At 40.6% G+C, this 17,248-nt stretch overlaps 1 protein-coding gene across 1 annotated transcript in view; it reads right to left on the bottom strand.

Moving 5' to 3' along the window:
• CELSR1 (cadherin EGF LAG seven-pass G-type receptor 1) overlaps positions 1–17,248 on the bottom strand; it is a 173,964-nt gene that overhangs the window by 14,172 nt on the left and 142,544 nt on the right. Inside the window, exons 19-25 of the mRNA XM_054084092.1 lie at positions 16,444–16,627; positions 14,014–14,157; positions 12,615–12,813; positions 12,120–12,287; positions 9,619–9,745; positions 8,683–8,883; positions 3,041–3,215 (exon numbers count right to left, since the gene is read on the bottom strand). Of these exons, the coding sequence (XP_053940067.1) occupies positions 3,041–3,215; positions 8,683–8,883; positions 9,619–9,745; positions 12,120–12,287; positions 12,615–12,813; positions 14,014–14,157; positions 16,444–16,627 (1,198 nt within the window). The remainder of the gene's footprint in view (positions 1–3,040; positions 3,216–8,682; positions 8,884–9,618; positions 9,746–12,119; positions 12,288–12,614; positions 12,814–14,013; positions 14,158–16,443; positions 16,628–17,248) is intronic.

Below are 17,248 nucleotides of genomic sequence, written 5' to 3'. Positions count from 1 at the left end.
CTTACTGGAGTTAACAATATGTGAAATAACACTTTACCTAAAGGCAGAATTAATCCAGTGTAACACAATATAGAGAATCCTTTTGGCACATGAATTAAATGCTGCAGACTAGTTGTTCTGAACAGACAAAGCGTGTAGGCTTATTTCCTATGGATGCGCCGAGCATTCTGTGGGGACCAGCACCCATCCCAGGTACATGTCAAGAGCATGTTGTGGGGAGGTGGCACTATAGGGGTATGTTTTGAACCTTCTAAGCTTCTGTGGGCTCAGCCATGTGTGACTTAAGTGATTGTGTGTCAGCCTCAACCCTCTCCTGACTCATTGCTTTGCTTAGGACTCACAGCAAAGAGCAGATTCAGAAAGTGCCTTTTTCTACGGGGATATTTCTTTTAGGGCTAAGAACGAACCTGTTTTAACATGAGCACTGCAGTCCCCATAGTAAGGCAGTTACAGCACACATATGCCAAACAGTTAGTGTGTTGCCACAAAGACATGCAGAACTGGAGGGGGCTTGCTGGGTGACAAATCCAGCCCTTTGCTCCTGATGCAAGGAAGTTATAAAATCCCTCTTCTAGACTGATCAAACTGCATTTTAAAATGAGCAAGCTTAAAGCAAATTTAAAATGTTCCTCTATCACTCCCCAAGGAGCAATATTCCAGTATCAAAAGATCTGTACTCTTTTGAAGGCTGTAAGCCTTCTCCTAATCTCCGTTTTTACTTTTATTTATGGCAATTTGCTTTTCTATGTTGTGATTAAATGTGATTCTCCGCTGCTTGAGTCTTCCCTGTGTAAACATTTTGCTAAGTTCCCCCCGCTGGCCCCAAGGTCAAGGTTCCCTTCTGCAAGTAGTCCCATCAGAGATGCCTTAGGACCACAAAGGCCCAGCTTGAAATGAATGTCAGTCTGAGTACAGAAAGTAGAAAAACTAAATACACAAAACAAAGCAAAGTCACTGCTACTGTAGGTTCTTTTTTTTTTTTTTTTTTTTTTTTAAGGATAGCTATGACGAAGATGAAATGGACTAGATACTTATCTTTCAAATAAAAAATACAAGTCCTTTCGATGTCAAGACTAAAATCCCTTCAGAGATCCAGACATTTCCAATACTAAGAAACATACACAATCCTTCTCTCATAAAACAATTTAAAAGAAATTGCATTTAATATGCATGTTATAAAGTTGGAACCTTTGTACATGTACAGAAACAAAGTTTTCCAGGGGCAAGAAATCCCGCATTGCGCTATTCATAATGAAATAATTTTCTCTGCAGATGATTTCTAAATGTGCTAGGGCAAACCAGAGGCTTAGTTTTCTTCATCCATCATTTCAAAATATCCTCTGACTTGCTCAGTAACACAGATCTGACTTTTCATTTAAATTAACTGCAAATTGAGTAGATTCAGAGTTTAAATTACAGAAGACCACCTGAAACCATAACTCATAGTTTTAAAAGTGCAAAATTATTCCACTGTTCCAGAGAACAATATCTAAGTAGAAAAATGTAAAAATAGTGTACTTGTAATATTTAGATTGCATAATACTGCTGTTAAAGAAGGTCTGAATTAATCTAAAATTCAGGAGAGAAACTAAACATTAAATAGAAAATCCTTCTGACAAAACTCTTCTAAAGAGTTATGTCCTCTGAAATGCAAATAATTTACTGCTTTTTAATGGTACTTCTTTTCTACCAGAAATGATGCTGCCAACTCTCTGATGGCACTTGAACATTCCTAAATATATTGCAGTAGTCCTGTATGTAGTGATAAAAGTTACGCAGGTCTGAAATATTTTAGAAGTTCAAGGACTGCTTCTACTTAAAAAGTCAGAGATATATCCAGGGTGGTAGGGCCTTCTGGGCTGTACCTTCCACTGCGTTCTGGATAAATTGATAGAAGCAGAAATAATTTATGCACAAGGTGATATGGAAAAAAACTTACGAGCCGTGCAGAATGAAAGCTGCCCTGTACTAACCAGTGTTATGTTTCTGCACTACACTTTCTTAAGTCACATAGAAAAAAAACCCATGTATCTTTAAAATTCTAACTTGTTCCATAGTATTTTTCCAAGTGTATATGAGTGAAAGCTATTTGTTTGATGTGAGAGACATCTAAAGCATTGGTGTTGATGACAGTATGTTGCTATCTGTAAGAATAAAAATAATTGGATAAAAGTTAACTGTCTGCCTATGATCTGATTTCCCATATGGCAACAGATCCATGCTGAAACAGTTGAACAAGAAACCCCCTACTCCAACTGTTCTGCCAAGTGCACTTCCCAAGGAGCTGTCTGCCTGAATTAACGCAGCACCATGTACTCAGCGTGGCGCTGGAAATGTCTGATGGCAAAAATAGGCACAGTGAGGGTGGAGATGGATATGGTCCTATGGATCACCCTGGAACAATTTAAAAGATTACAGCCTCCAGCTTTGCATTACTTTTCCTCAACCAAAAATTATTGCTGTTGTATCTGATGTGAAGTAAAAGGCCGCTTGAGTATTCCCAGTTCATTTTTATGCCAAGTAAAACAGAACCACTGAAATCCCCTTTAGGGAGCATTTACTGCTGGTTGAGGGTAGGCAATGGGAGTGCCCAGTGAAGGGCAGTGATGTCCTATGGGCAGCATCTCTTCTGAAGCCACTGCAGCTACCACACCAAGAGACCATGAGTCTATATCCTGAGGTTCTAGCAGAGGGAAGGAAAACTTCTGAAGGCTACCAGCAAAGCTGTTAAAATAAAACTACTGTTATTCCCAAGCAATGTTATCAAGTTCCGTTTTAATATCGGAACAATTATGTTTATGTTATTGTAAAACCCTTAGTATCACTTAACCTGGGGCAACAGACATTTGGTGCACAGATCTGCCAAATTCAGGCAGACTTCTAGACTTGATTTGGTGTTGCCTTCATTCAGAAAAACACTGAAGTGATTGCAGTAGTTGAGTGCACCCACAGCAGTCTTGGACGGGGTAACTTTCCTGAATCTTGCCAGTCAAGATGTCAGGGAAGGGAAACAAAGCTGTTTAGGGGTGGTTGAGGGTACCTGTTATGATGGCAGGAATGCCCCAGCCAACGACGTAGTAGAACCGCATGTGCCCAAAGTTGATGTTCCTCACTTCAGTCAGCATCCGGTAGATGTGAAGCTGCTCCACGAACATCCATGCAAAGGTGCTCATGTAGAAATAATGCAAGAGGATGGCAATCACGGTACACACAAACTGCAGAAGGGAAAGGGCAGGGAAATTAAGAGTTGCTCTTGTGAATCACAACCTGGTGAGTCACCATCTCCCCCATGAACCTAGAAGCAAGTGTAATAGGAAGGTTTTGGCAGAACAAATGTACTGCCATTAATCAAGTTTTTCAGAGTTTCAGAAAAGTTCATATTGCAAAAGCTGGTTGGTGGTTTTTGTTTTTTTTTTTTTTTTTTTGTTTGTTTGGTTTTTTTTTAATTATGTGGCCTGTTCTGAGTCTGGTTCAGCTTTACTCCATCAAACCAACATGCTTTTGGTCACTGCCCTTGCCCTTTATGTTCTGTAGCTAATTTCTCTGTGCATATTTGCTACAAAGGTGAGACTTTTGTCTATTCTGACTGAATTCCTTCTGCTCACAGGAGGGGCAAGACTGGCAGAGCTCCTGCCTTTTTCTCCTGATGCAGAGCAGGAGGCTCCTTGGTGCTGGTGAGGCCACACCTCAAATACCGTGTTCAGTTTTGGGCCCCTGATTACAAGAAAGACATTGAGTTGCTGGAGTGTGTCCAGAGGAGGCAATGAAGCTGGTGAAGGGTCTAGAAAACAAGTCTTAGGAGAAGTGGCTGAGGGAACTGGGACTGTTTAGAGTGGAGAAAAGGAGGCTGAGGGGAGATCTTATCACTGTCTACAACTACCTGAAAGGAGGTGGTAGCAAGGTGGGTGCTGGTCTCTTCTCCCAAGTAACAAATGATAGGATGAGAGGAAATGGCTTCAAGTTGTGCCAGGGGATGTTTAGGCTGGATATTAGGAAAAAAATCTTTACCAAAAGAATAGTCAAGCATTGTAACAGGCTGTCCAGGGAAGCGGAGTCACTATCCCTGACAGTGTTCAAAAAGCACACAGAGCTGCAATTCGGGACATGGTTTAGTAGGCATAGTGGTCTTGGGCTGATGGTTGGACTTGATGATCTTAGAGGTCTTTTCCAACCTCAGTGATTCTATAATTCTATTATTCTATGGTTCTATGTGGGGATGCCCCCAGGGAGTCTCAGACCTTCTGCCCTACACCTCACATGTGAGTCTTGCCTGCATAACGCCACTCCAGTGGATTTAGTCACAGTGTGTTTAACTGCATCAGCTAAAATGGTCTCACTGCAAAGCCAACAAATTCCTCCTGAGAACGGCCACCCTTAGCCTTGCACTGACTTGGTGTCTCCCATTTCCATATCAAGGACCATCCTATGGGGATTTTCTGCTACTTCGCTCCTTCCAGGGAGAGAGAGATCTCTCTCCCTCCAGGAAAGTGTGCAATTTTGGTACAGTTTTGTTTTGTCTTAAAGTAGACACTGTTTTGTGCCTGATACTAGTAGATAAAGAAGTACAAAGAAACACTCCTTCTGTTTGGCAGAGGTCGAGGGGAGGTGCAAGACAGATCTTTGGTACTCAGTTTAGGACAAGTCCCCGAGAAAGTCCTTGCTCTGAAAAACTTCATTTCTGGGGACAGAAATCCATGAAGTTCCAAGCCAGGAATAGCAAGCATACTGAACATGAGCAGCAGATTATCTATAGACCTTAACCAAAGAAATACACCTTTTTTTTTTGAGCAATTTTGACATGAAATTAAATCGCTGACTCACAAACAGGCAAAATTTGATGTGACCCTACAATCTAGCATAAGGACAGCAGAGCATTTTGCCCCTACTGTGTCATAGGTCTGAAAAAGTATGTTCTGTCTACACATCTTTTTCTGAGAGTCTTTTAAAAAATGAACTGAGAAGCAAAAGCATGGATGTATCCACGGGGTACAGCAGTGGCTGTCTCTTTAGTCCTTGCAGCTCTGCCCTTCACTGATGAATCCTGCAGATCTTGCACATCTATACTTCAACAAGCCATGGAGGATGCCTTGGCATTATGATTAGACTAAAATGATGCAGATCACCACCTATTCTGCAGCTCAACCTTTTACCTGATGTCAAAATCCTTGTGACTACAAAGTGGCAGAGTGGCTTCTAGGGTCTACCTGGCTTCAGCGGGGGGGGGTTAACTCCCTTCTTGTCCACTGCAGAAAACCACCCTAACCGCTAGGCTGTAGGGTATTCTAGATCCAGAAATGCTTGGCTCCACTTTGCACTTGAGGCTGTGTTACTTGCAGCCAGGCACTGAAGTCATAAAGACAAAGAGAAAGCAGCTTAGTGCTGGCCAGGTAGTTCATGTCTTTGGCTAGGAACAAGGGAATCCGAAGCTTCCAGTCCCAGGCTTGGATTTGCTTTTTATCCTATGTCAGCACTGACAAACGGTCCAAGACCACTCAGGTCTGCCAGGCCAACAAAAACGAAGGGCCTGCTGAAACAAAAGAGACTGGGTCCTTAGTGTGACTAGGAGTAAGAACTGCAGTGGGCAAACTGGTAGCTGAGGTCATCTTTGTGACCAAATGTCCACTTTGAAACCACTGACCTTCACAGACCTGCATTTCTGTCATACCTGCTAACCAACCTTCCCTCCCAACTTCGAAGTTTGATGGGTGAAGACAGGAATGACCACAAGCATCTGACACTTGAATTGGAATCTCACAATTAACCTCTTTCTTTCAGAAGCAAAACCTTTACCAAGGATCTGCTGATAAGCTTGAACTAAAAGCACTTTGTTTCAAAGTGTTTTACACTGTGTTTTGGATCCTTTTGTTTCCATGCAGCACTGATCCTGCTTTCAGATTTTGGCATGACTTTTTGGTGCTTTTTTTTTACAGTATAATGCTCAGAAACGTAAGTTTCCCTGTTTAACTTTGCTGAGCAAAGAAATTATATAAAGACTGCCAACTCTCTGGATTCACTTACTGCATCAGCTTTATTATAACAGCAAGTGTTATTGAAAATGTAGCTCACCAAATAAATGACTTTTCTTCCCTCTATGTAAGCAGGGCTTTTTTGTTCCTACTGGCACATGCATACGAGTAGACTGTTGCCCTGAACATTACCTTTTTTAGGTAAGAAAAAAGAAAGAAAATAAATCACTTTCTATCAATAGTCTAGGGAAAGATTAAAACCTCGCCCAGAAATGTGACTGTTAATTTACAGAAACCCATAAAAGCCAGGCTGGATGCCAAGCAGTGCAGCATTATTTGTGCTCCAGCATTCTTTCCCTCTTTATGTTCATCAGTGCATGACTCGTTAGACAACTCTCATTCCATACAGACAGATGAATAATTGTCTCAAGGAGACATGGCTTACAGCCCTCCTAAGTTCTCAAACTGACTGGGTAGGCTATAAGGAGCGGCCTTCTGTTGTATGAAATATATTCTGTAATGTAAAGATCTTTGTAAGTGGGTTAAAGGTTTGGGGTGTTTCATTGAGTCCTGGTAACAGTACATGACATGATCACACCACGAGCCCAAAAGCATAAAAATGAGAAGGAACAAAAGACAAAAATCTCACCAAGTATGACCATCAGGACTTGTGGTATTGCTATAATGAACTGTTTTACTACTCTTAGAAACATTTGCTTGGTGCTTCATGATACTATGAAAGGAATCTGGAAATGTGGACCCATCATTTACAACATATTTTTTTATAAGATCCTGCAGTGACGTGGGCTTGGCCCCCTGCTCCTCAGTATTCACATTGGAGAACTAAAAGAGTATAACTCCTTGCTAGTGAAATGAAGCCAGAAATGAATAGTGCTAAAGTCAAGTCACACAGAGTGCTGTGGATCAATTGGCAAGGTGAGTTCATTTGGGCAAAGATATTTTAATATGCAAACTCATATATCATGAAACAAAGACAACACACCGCACACATAATGTGAGACCATATCCCAAAGGGCAGGTCACTACAGGAGACCTCACCACAGCAGCAGATAAGCGGAGGTCCCAGTGCAGGAGAATATCAGAATATGGGATTAGAAGCCACACTACCAGCTAGAAGGCTTTGTCCAGTTTAGCATTCACAATTTCCCAAAAGGAAAACTGGGGAAGAAAGCCCAGAAAAAAGGCAACAGAATAACCTGAAATTGAAGAATTTAGTATCTTAATTTTATTTAGCTTTCCAAAAGAAATACTATCGAACAGAGAATTCCAGAGAAGACAATTTTTAGAAGAGTGGTCTTTTAAATTTAAGGTCTTGACAGCAACCACCTACTGGAAGTTGAAATCAGACAAAATTTGTCAGCACATTTAACTGGGATAAGACACTTTACACTAACAAAGCTAAGCGACAGTGCCATTGCACCAAATCTCTAAGTCAAGGTCAGATACTTTCTAAAATGCATGTTATAACTCAAACGGATATCAGAATCCCAGGTGACACTTTTGGCTTAAGTTATACAGTAAGCAAGGCTACACGTTCAGGCACAATGGTGTCGTTACCAGAACAGCGATGCTACCCACTGAATGCAAGTGGTTTTTCACATTTCTGCTGCCTGGACAACGCTGTGGGATCAGTGTGGTTATTATATTTATTGTGTGTTTTCATCTCATGATTGTACTTTCCTCTCAAAATTGAGATTGAAACATGCACAGTAAAGCATTTCTATGAAACAAATTTTCTTCACAGTGTTCAGAGAATCCCTACACTAACATTCTGAATATTTTTCGTATCTGTTAAGGATGTACTTTCTATTGCATGTCATCCATCTGTCTACTGACTGGTAAAGGCAACTGTGAGGCTTGGCAGTGCTGGAACCCTTGCCTGCTTGTCTCCTACCTTACTGCATGGTAACCACGACTTCTGAGATGGATGCTACTACGAATTAGCAGCAGTAGTACATAGAATGCTACATAGTTAAGATAGCAATGACGTGCTAGGTACAGAACACACACACTTCATACGTGGTGTGTATATCATATTCAGTCCATTCGTAGTTTGTGTTTCTTGACATGCACAATGCTGGAGGTGCCTGCACTAAGCTTTGGCAACAGTTATGATGGGCTGAAGCCAACAATCACTGTGGCTGGAAGGCACAAAGCAAAGCGACAGGTTTCCTACTAATTCTTGGATGTAGCAAGCTGCCCCATGCCTGGCAAGTGGCTTCTCCAGAATGGCCATGGTGGGAGCGCAACATGCATATTAGCACCCTGCATGGCAATACATAGTTGACAACCTACCAGTCAGCACCAGGAGCTGTTTGGACTTGTGAGGTACCTGCTGCAGGAGAAACTGGAGAGCCTCCTACTGAACAGACAAAGCAAGACAGAAAACATACTGATGGAAAGGCAGGAAGAAATCAGTATTCAGGGCTCAGTTCCTGCAATAAGTCTTCAACAGGGCTCCAGTCATTTGTTCTCTGAAAATAAGATATAGTCCTACCTCCTTGCATTGTTATTTATCATGTAAAACACACAAAAATATATTAAAAGTGATTTTTTTTCAAATGACTGTTGAGGCCAAGCAGAAGTCAAAAAGGACAGAAAGTGAAATACATGTGAGCAGATAAAATCTGCGGTATGAACCACCCGATTTAAAGCTTGACAACAGCTCTAGCAATAAGCACAGAGTAACTCTTACCGGGTTTTCAGTCTGGTTGATTCCAATGAGAAAGACGAGTTCGGAGAAGAAAAGGGCAGCCACCAGGTTTTTGTGGATACTGTGCAAGTTGGAACGTAGTGTGCGGATCAGGACCAGCAGTATGAAGGTGATCAGCAAAGCCACCAGTGAGATGGATACGGTTGTGTAAGTGACAATCTTCAGAGGAAGCACTTCCCCATTCTGTATGTAGAAAGACAGATTGATAGGACCTCTGGGAGTTTTTCATTCTTTTTCCTCCAAACAAATCTATTACTCAGAAAATCAATTTTCATTACTTCTAAGTCAACATATAGACTTGCTTTAGGATCAGCAGGAGGGGATGACGCCACCTCTTATGTCATTCAGTGTGTATGGGCAGTACCTAGAGGCAGCAGAGAGTTAAGCAAGAATCCCAGTGAATTTGATGTTGTATTGCCCTTGTTGAGGCTATCCCGAGATGCTGAAAAAACTATGGCATTTATGTCATTGTTCTTAATTCTAGGTGGACCTAATATCAAGCGATGTTGCAACTACCATGTGTCTGTAATCCTTGTCTCACTCCCTTCTCTGCACGGCTCTCCGCAGCACAGTCGGGCGCAGTTCTGCATCGTCAGCTATGCCATGCACCAACTAGGCAAGAAGCTCCTTTCAGCAGACCCAATGTTGGGTGCTGTCAGACAAGGGCAACAAGCTCCTGACACACTGTAACATGGGAACAATCTGCTGCTGAAGCTCTGAGTCCTGTTCAAAGTTCAAGCTCAAGCTCTGAATCAAAGCTCTTGAAATTTGCTTAGGGACATGGTTTAGTGGCAGATAGGAATGGTTGGAGTCGATGATCCAAGAGGTCTTTTCCAACCTGGTGATTCTATGTTTATATGAAAACAAAATCCGTTGGAAACCAGAGCCCTCAGAAATCATGAGTCTGACATCACCCACCTCTCGTTTCGAAATGTCCATCAAGACAGCAAAGCTGGTTAGATGGCTGCACTGGCAAGCAATGTGGCTCTTGTTTCTGGAAAAGAGCTCACATCCTCTGGAGGACCAGGCACCTGTCCCACCACTCCTGCAGGGAAAAAAAGACATTGCTGAGAACCATCCTCTGATCTCCCCTTGACTCCTGCAGCTCTTACTCCACAGTGAAAGAGGACTGTAAGTACCAAGACAGAAATATTTACAGCTGTCACCTGCCTGAAAGAATATCATCAACTTAAAAAGCCTGCAGTTGAAGTATTTTCTGATATGACACCTGGCTTTCTGTCCATATTTTGTCATTTTATAACAATTTATTTTGAATTTTAAAAAAAAAAAGTCATTGCTTCTGGGTGAGTAACCACACAAGCAATACAGAGAAGTGAATGCACAGAGCAAACTGGCCCCAACAAAGGTAAAAAAATCCAAAACCCAAAGATACACATGGTTTTGAGTCATATCTCTTTCTCTGGAAACTGCTTGTGAAACTCTTAAGTGAAATACGTTTCAGCAGTAATAAAATTTTATCATAGTGTAGACAAGAAAAGTTAAAAACAGTAAATACTATTTTCTATCAGGATATCTCTTGTATTAACACTGGGAAGAAACTGCTCTCTTAAAAATTGTTCCCTGTTCAGCCTTGGTTAGCTCCAGTGACTCCAGAAATTATTTTGTATCAATATTAATTATTCTATTCTGAAGTCAATGAGCAATAAAAATACTCTTGTTACTGAAAGAGTTTTTAATTAGATAGTACAGGATTTTTTTTTCATTCAGTAATAAAATATTCATTAATCAATTTTAATCTTACTTTCTCTTGAAAAGCACCTTAAGAAAAAAATCTTTGTTACATGCAGTTTAAGAGCTGCTTTTTAATTGTGGCTGTAGGAAGATGTACCACAGACTATAATGCCATGGTATTTGCCAGCAAATAGCTGATAGATGAATCACTTTAGAGCTAATGACTTATGCAGGCCTGTACGATGATTAAAAATTTATGAAAAAGGACCTGCCATTCCCTCATAGTTGGCAGAATCATCTGTACTCAGCAGCAATTACGCTACTTTACATGCAGGCAAAGAGAATAGTCTGTTATTGCTAATGGAACAGATTTCTGTTGCCTCTTCAATCCTTTCAACAATATAATGTCCTGAAACTTTTGACTAGGAGGCAAACATTTCCAAGGTCAGTTTGGTTTTTTTGTATCCAGCACAGAATATTGCCTTTTAATATGTTTTTCCATACTTTTGTACTAGAGTTTCTGGATCATTAGGAAATGAGTAACAGCTATTCCTCTTTCTTTGGGCAGACAATATCATCTTCTCACTGTAAACCTGCTTTTATGTTTGAATATATCCAATAGTTACAATATTGTAAAATTGTAACATGCAGAGCATGTAGTTACCTCTCAACACATTTTCTTTTGTTTTATCCACACTCCTGAAAGATCTCCAATAGGACTGTGCCTTTTCCACAATGCCAGAAATCTGATAAAAAGCTTATGAGCATCTATAGTTCTTAACATTTTTCACATTTTTGAAGAAAAATATGTCTGTGACTTTAATTGAATCCAAAAGACCTAAGTGAGCCATTTTCACAATATTTCATCTTTTCCCACACACTTCCCTCTCAGAGAGTCAAATACTCCCTGCTTATGTTCTGCTTATGTATTACAATCGCTTCCTAACAACTAGAAGAGGTCTAAGGTCTGAAAGAAGCTATTTTTTCTCCCTCCATTTCTTCACTAAAACAAGTGAAAGCAAATCCACAACACCTGGTGGAAGGGAAGGTATGTTGCTTCTTATCAGTGCAACTCTCTTTGGGTTGACTTCTGATTAAAAAATTTGAGATTAAAAAATGTATAATGCTTATTCATAGAATTTCACCTACAAAACCTCAGTCCTTTTTAACAGTGTGAAGACTTGGTTTTGTAATTGTTTGTGCTGGTCCTGGCTGAGGCATCCAGGGTGGATGCCTGCTTGCCGTGTACTTTGTCCATAGTCATTGGAGTGTAACAGGAGAAGATGAAGGCCATGTAAGAACTGAATTACCTCCTGGATACACTCCCCTAAAGAGAAGGCAGGTCGCAGTGAGAGTCCTGACTTAGGGACCTTAGATGACCCATGTTTTCAGGCACTGACGTCAGACTATGCCTGTCCAGATATACATCTGCTGGCCAAAAGCACGAGTAAATACAAAGAAATTGTGAGATTTTTTATTAATGGGTGCAAATGAACCCTGCAGAAAGACACGATGATGCTGTGTTGTTATAAACTATATCCTTTGTTTGAGCAGTTATTATAATTGTTTTCATTTTTGTCAGGTTGGTGGGCTCTATTTCACCAGGCATCAGTTGCCAGTTGAATAAAACGTGCAAAAAGGATTTTCCTCCAGAAAGTTCCCGGGAGGAACTTCTCTGATACTGAGAGAGCTGCCAGGCACAGCCTTTAAACCAGCAGGACACATACGTGATAGAGTGATTCCAGAAGACACAGACAGGCTTCGTTCTCTCCTCTGTTTCCAGCATTGTGTACTCCACTACAATGGGCTTTTCCACCAGGTTAGGAGGAAGCTCCCCGTCGCTGTGAATGGCCGTGCTCACTACAGGTGTGTTAATAATAGGGCGATTTGGCAATCTGCAGAAGGCAAAAAAATTGAACAGTCAACTAAACGTTACAATACCAAGCACTGATTTGGTAGGTTCTGCAAATAAAAGATGTCCAGGTGCTTCCACTCAGAAAATGAAGCAGATGCACCATCAGCCTTCCACACAGTTGTGTTTCCAAAAGCTACAGGCATTGCTACCACGGTTTTTCTCCCACAGTGTGCCAGAGGAGGTGCTGTGGTGACACTTCTAGCACAGATGACATTTTGTCACTACAAAAGCTGTTCTGCCTCACTCACACACTCAGAGCAAGTGGAAGAAGAGGCCTGCACAGTTCACAAACAGGTTTGAAGTTTACCTCAAGCTTCTTCGGTCAGGATCATAGTTTTCAGGCAGGAGATGTCCCAGGGATCGGTATATAACGACCATGGCTACAGTATGATGTGTTAAGTCATCCGGGTGCCGCTTCTTTCTCTTTGCAAAAACACTTTCAGGGCTTAGTGCACTGTTAACCTTAGAGGATGATTTTTGATTTGAAGGCTTCATTGTAGGCACTGCTATGGAATTAACACAAATTTTAAATTGTTTCCACACAGCTTCGAGGCCACCCCTTAACTTGGTAGTCTCGCTTTGCAAAGACAGAGAGATGTTACTGTTGTTATAACTCTAGGCTTACAGCACTGAGCATGCTGTATTTGACATCTTAAAAAAGTTTTAGCACATTTCATAGTTATATAGCTCATAATCATACAACATGGAACCATGAATAACCACATAGTCTAGCTAGAAAATAAGCCATTTCTAGGATAAAAGATCCACAAGTATATAAATATTCTGTGCATGATTTAAGGAGGATATTAAGAAACATGCATGCTATTAAACTGCATTTATCTTTAGATGCAACAAAATTTGTGTTATGAATACATCAATTACTGACATGGGATTGCCTCCTGCTAATTCTGTCATATAATGAACTTGCAGTTTTGGCAGTATCTCTTAAAATTTACATTCACTTTTTTTTCTTACAGAAAAGATATGTCATACAATAAAGTGGCCTGTTTCTGAGGAAAAAAAGTCATCAAGTTGTATTAGTTTATTAATTATTACATGTTATTTTCACAAGTGTTACTATGTCCCCATTTGGATAATATTCAGCCATGGCATCTATGTAATTACTGCATTTTGAGTTGCCCTATGTCTCTTTGCTTTGCCCAAGGTAACTTGTGGTTCCTCTCAGCAATCTTGGGGAACTTTAAAAACACTGGGAAGCAGGCACTTCCCTGTGTATTCTCCTTTATCACCCATCTCTCTACATAGCTCAAGACTTTTTCTTTGCTGTCTAGTTCTTATAACATATTTCTGCTCCCAGATTTGGATTCTCCATCAATTACACTGCCTCCTCCCTCTCTGCAGGGACAAGTAGAAGGTGGTTGTGGGGCTGCAGGCTCCAGGCAGCTGTTCCAGCCCGGTGGGAACAGAGGCAGAGCATTTCTCCAGCTTTGACAGGGCTGTTTGAGGGTCTGTGAAAGAGACCTGACAGACAGGTACAGCCAGTTACACAGCCCCCCATGTTCCCATTCCTGCCGGCAGGCAAAATGCCTCAGAAGCATGCACAGCTGCTCTATCCCTAAATAATGTTCGTTTGTGTAGACAGTTGCCCCACTCTCACCCTAGTACCATCCTGCTTCACAAGGATCAATCATGCTCCTTGGGAGCTAGTCACAGTTGCCCTCTGAACAGCAGCAGAAGGGTTTTACCTTTCCTGTCTGAAGGTCTGAACAAAGTGTCAGGGAAGACAACAGATGACTCCAGATCTTTTGGATAATCTTCTTTAATTTCATGAAATCGTGGTATTCTAGCTCCCGTGAAATTAGACTTGTCAAAGACGTCAACAGCAATAACTGGGGGAAAAAAAAAGTTCCCCATAAAATTAACTTCAATGCTTTCAAATATGATACTGTGACAAAATGAAACATGATTGAAAGGTTAAAATATCTCCGCAATGCAGAGAAGACATTTAAACCCCAAAATGCAAAGTCAAATTTAATTTCTCTCAATAATACCTTAAATGACAACTAAAAGCTCACTGTCAGCATTATGTTACATTTATCAAATTATAGATTTATTATGCAGTGGAAAGGAATTCACAAAATAGTATCTAACACTACAAAAACACTACCGCAAACACTGGGAATATATAAATAGCACATTCCAATTTCAGACTTTCTTCCTGCAAGGAAAGCAAATTCTGCTGCTTCAGAAGTATACTTCTATGCCTGTTAAATTGCAAAGTCAGCTAAGGAAGAAAATAATCTGGATTTTACCTAAGACTACTCTTTAGACCTCCAGCTCTCCGTCCTCTACACTAGCAGTTCCTCTCTGGCTCACCTCATCAGTTGTCTAACTGCCAAAATATTTAAAAGCAGCTGAGTTGGCTTGAACTTTCCCATTTAAGAGAAGTCAATTGAGTGCCAACTTAGATGTTCTAATAAAAGAGAGAATATGGAAGTCCTGGGGGTAACCCTAGACTGAAAGCTGTGATCCACTGCAAGTTTCTATATGAAGAAATATTCAAGTTAAGATCTGCAAATTCCCATTTCTTTCCTAGTCTCTAAATGACTCCCAGATGAGCCATTAGGAAACTATATAAACACCATGTTCACCTGGAAAAACTGTTCAAAAGAAAACAGACCCCTTTCAGGCCAGGGCTGCCTCATCCCTCTCATGCTTACACCTTTGTACTGAGAAAGAGCTGTCTGAAAAAAATCAGGATTTACAAGCTGCAAGAAATTTCTGGTTTTTTTTTTAATTTATCTGAGTTGAATTTGGTTAAAATACTGAGCATTACTTTTTTCTGAGTGTGAAGATACAAATATTTTGATTCTGTCAGTCCTTAATCAAAAGGAAATATATTGTTTGGTTTATTAAACAGAAATCGAAGTATTTCAGTTTGGCTTAGTTCAAAAATAATAGATCCCCCTGGAATTAATGCAGGACTTTATAATCTCTGTAGCTTGACTGTTTCATGCCTTTGCTTTTTTATGCCCCTACAACCGTGGACATGAAGAGTCCTCAGGGCAAGATTTGTAGGCAAAGGTAAATTCACTTCTTATACCAATGGGGGTAGTTAGGAAAATAAGACAGGGTTTTAGGTACATAAGCCCTTCTTCAGGTCTGACATAAAAGCAACAGCTTGAAAAGCTAAACATAAGTTCAGGCTGATAATAATTTAGACCACCTCTGAAAGAAAAACTAGATAGCAATGGTGCTTGGGAGGGATCTCTGAAGGTCACCCAACTCAGTCCCACCTCACACTCAGAGCAGGACTATCACTGATACCCGATCAGCTCAGATGGTTGGTGCCTGGGAGAGAGCGAAATAGAAAGGGCAGGGGAGAAAAAGGGGAAAGAGTCTGCTCAAGCCGTGGTTGCTATGTTTTGTTTGCATGTGCCACAGGGACATCTGTGAAGTACATCACAGTCCTACAAGTGCAGAAGCTGCTATTTGGTTGTCAGAAAAGGCATTTACTGTGATAGGTGGGGAAATTATCTGAGTATGTCTGATGTTCCTTCTCAGTTTAGACCCATCTGGATATCTTGGACCCCACACATTCTGCTCTGATGGTGGGTTTTCCAAGGCTGGGAGCATGTACAAAGTCTTGGATGGGTGATTCTCAGAAAACACCTTTCAGCACAGGTATTTCTACAGAAGATGATTTTATGAATAGGTTCCAGGGTAGGAAAGTACATGAAAATCAGAGGTATACAATCAATAGTAGGGCTTTTTCTTGCACTGCAGCGATTCTTCAGGTGGTGGTGGTGTGATTCGTTCAAAAACATGATCTACTTGTGTTCAACTATAGTAGGTGGTCTCAAAAAGCATTACCTTTACTCACAAACTTTGTCCTTCCCACCATCTGTACAGTACCACAGCTGCGACAAAATGCCTCATGTAGCAGTGGCACAGCCCAGGGGGAAAGCAGTTCAGACACCTCTCACGAGGCCCCCATGGCAACTGAGAGATATGGATCAAGGCTCAATTGACTTGAAATGAATGCACTGATTAGATTAGAAAATCCAAGCATATTGTTTCTTAGTGGCTACTACTAAAACAAACAGCTAGCAACTCTATCCATCACATTCTTAAAGCTCCAATACAAAATGGCAGTTTTCAACACAGATACTCACTCATGTTAGTGGCAACAATGACGAAAGGTCTCAAGTAGGTTTTCTTCATATTTTGGGCCACGTTGTTGAAATACTCCTCATAGTGCCTGAGAAGGTGAGCGGTGCCACCCTCTGTTCGCTGAATTTGTTCCCAGTGCTCCTTATTGCTGGGGTCCAGTAGAGCACTACCCACTTTGACAATATTCTGAGAAATGAAGTACAAATTTAAATTATGAGGCAAACAGAGCACTGGGTTTCAAGTGAGGAATATTGAAAATTATTGGCATTAATGCCTTAGGTGAGTGTTTAATGAAATATTTTAATGCAGGCATGTTCTACAGCAGCCTTATGAAAATATGCACACCAGTTACTCATCTGGAGGTTTTTTTGTTACATAAAGCAAATCCCTCCAAACTTTTTATGAGCAGAGTAAGCCAAAACTGGAGGCCATAAGAGATCTGCCTACTTTCTTTCCCCTTTAAGACAAGAAAAGCGTAGAAGGGAAATCTAACCATATTTTCTTTTTCTTGGAAAGATGAGAGACAAGAAAAGCAGAGTGCTTGGTGTATACAGTGAATAACTCCTCCAGAGAAATCAAAATAATGTTATATGTTCGAAATCAAATTAAAGCCATAGATAGCAATATCATTTTCTCTTTTATTTATTTATTTTTTTTTAACTTTCTTGATTTCTGGATGGCCCACACGACTTACTTTGTGAAGAATGACAGAGCAAATATTAACTCGCATATAGAAACTTGAAGATCCATACAAAAACTCAAATTATGTTGTTCTGCCCCTATTTTTATGCTGATTACAAATGGTGT

The sequence above is a fragment of the Cuculus canorus genome, chromosome 1, assembly GCF_017976375.1.
Source record: "Cuculus canorus isolate bCucCan1 chromosome 1, bCucCan1.pri, whole genome shotgun sequence".
Lineage (NCBI taxonomy): Eukaryota > Metazoa > Chordata > Aves > Cuculiformes > Cuculidae > Cuculus > Cuculus canorus.
The sequence above is the reverse complement of the archived record's forward strand: the minus strand, read 5'-3'. Positions and strand labels throughout refer to the sequence as shown.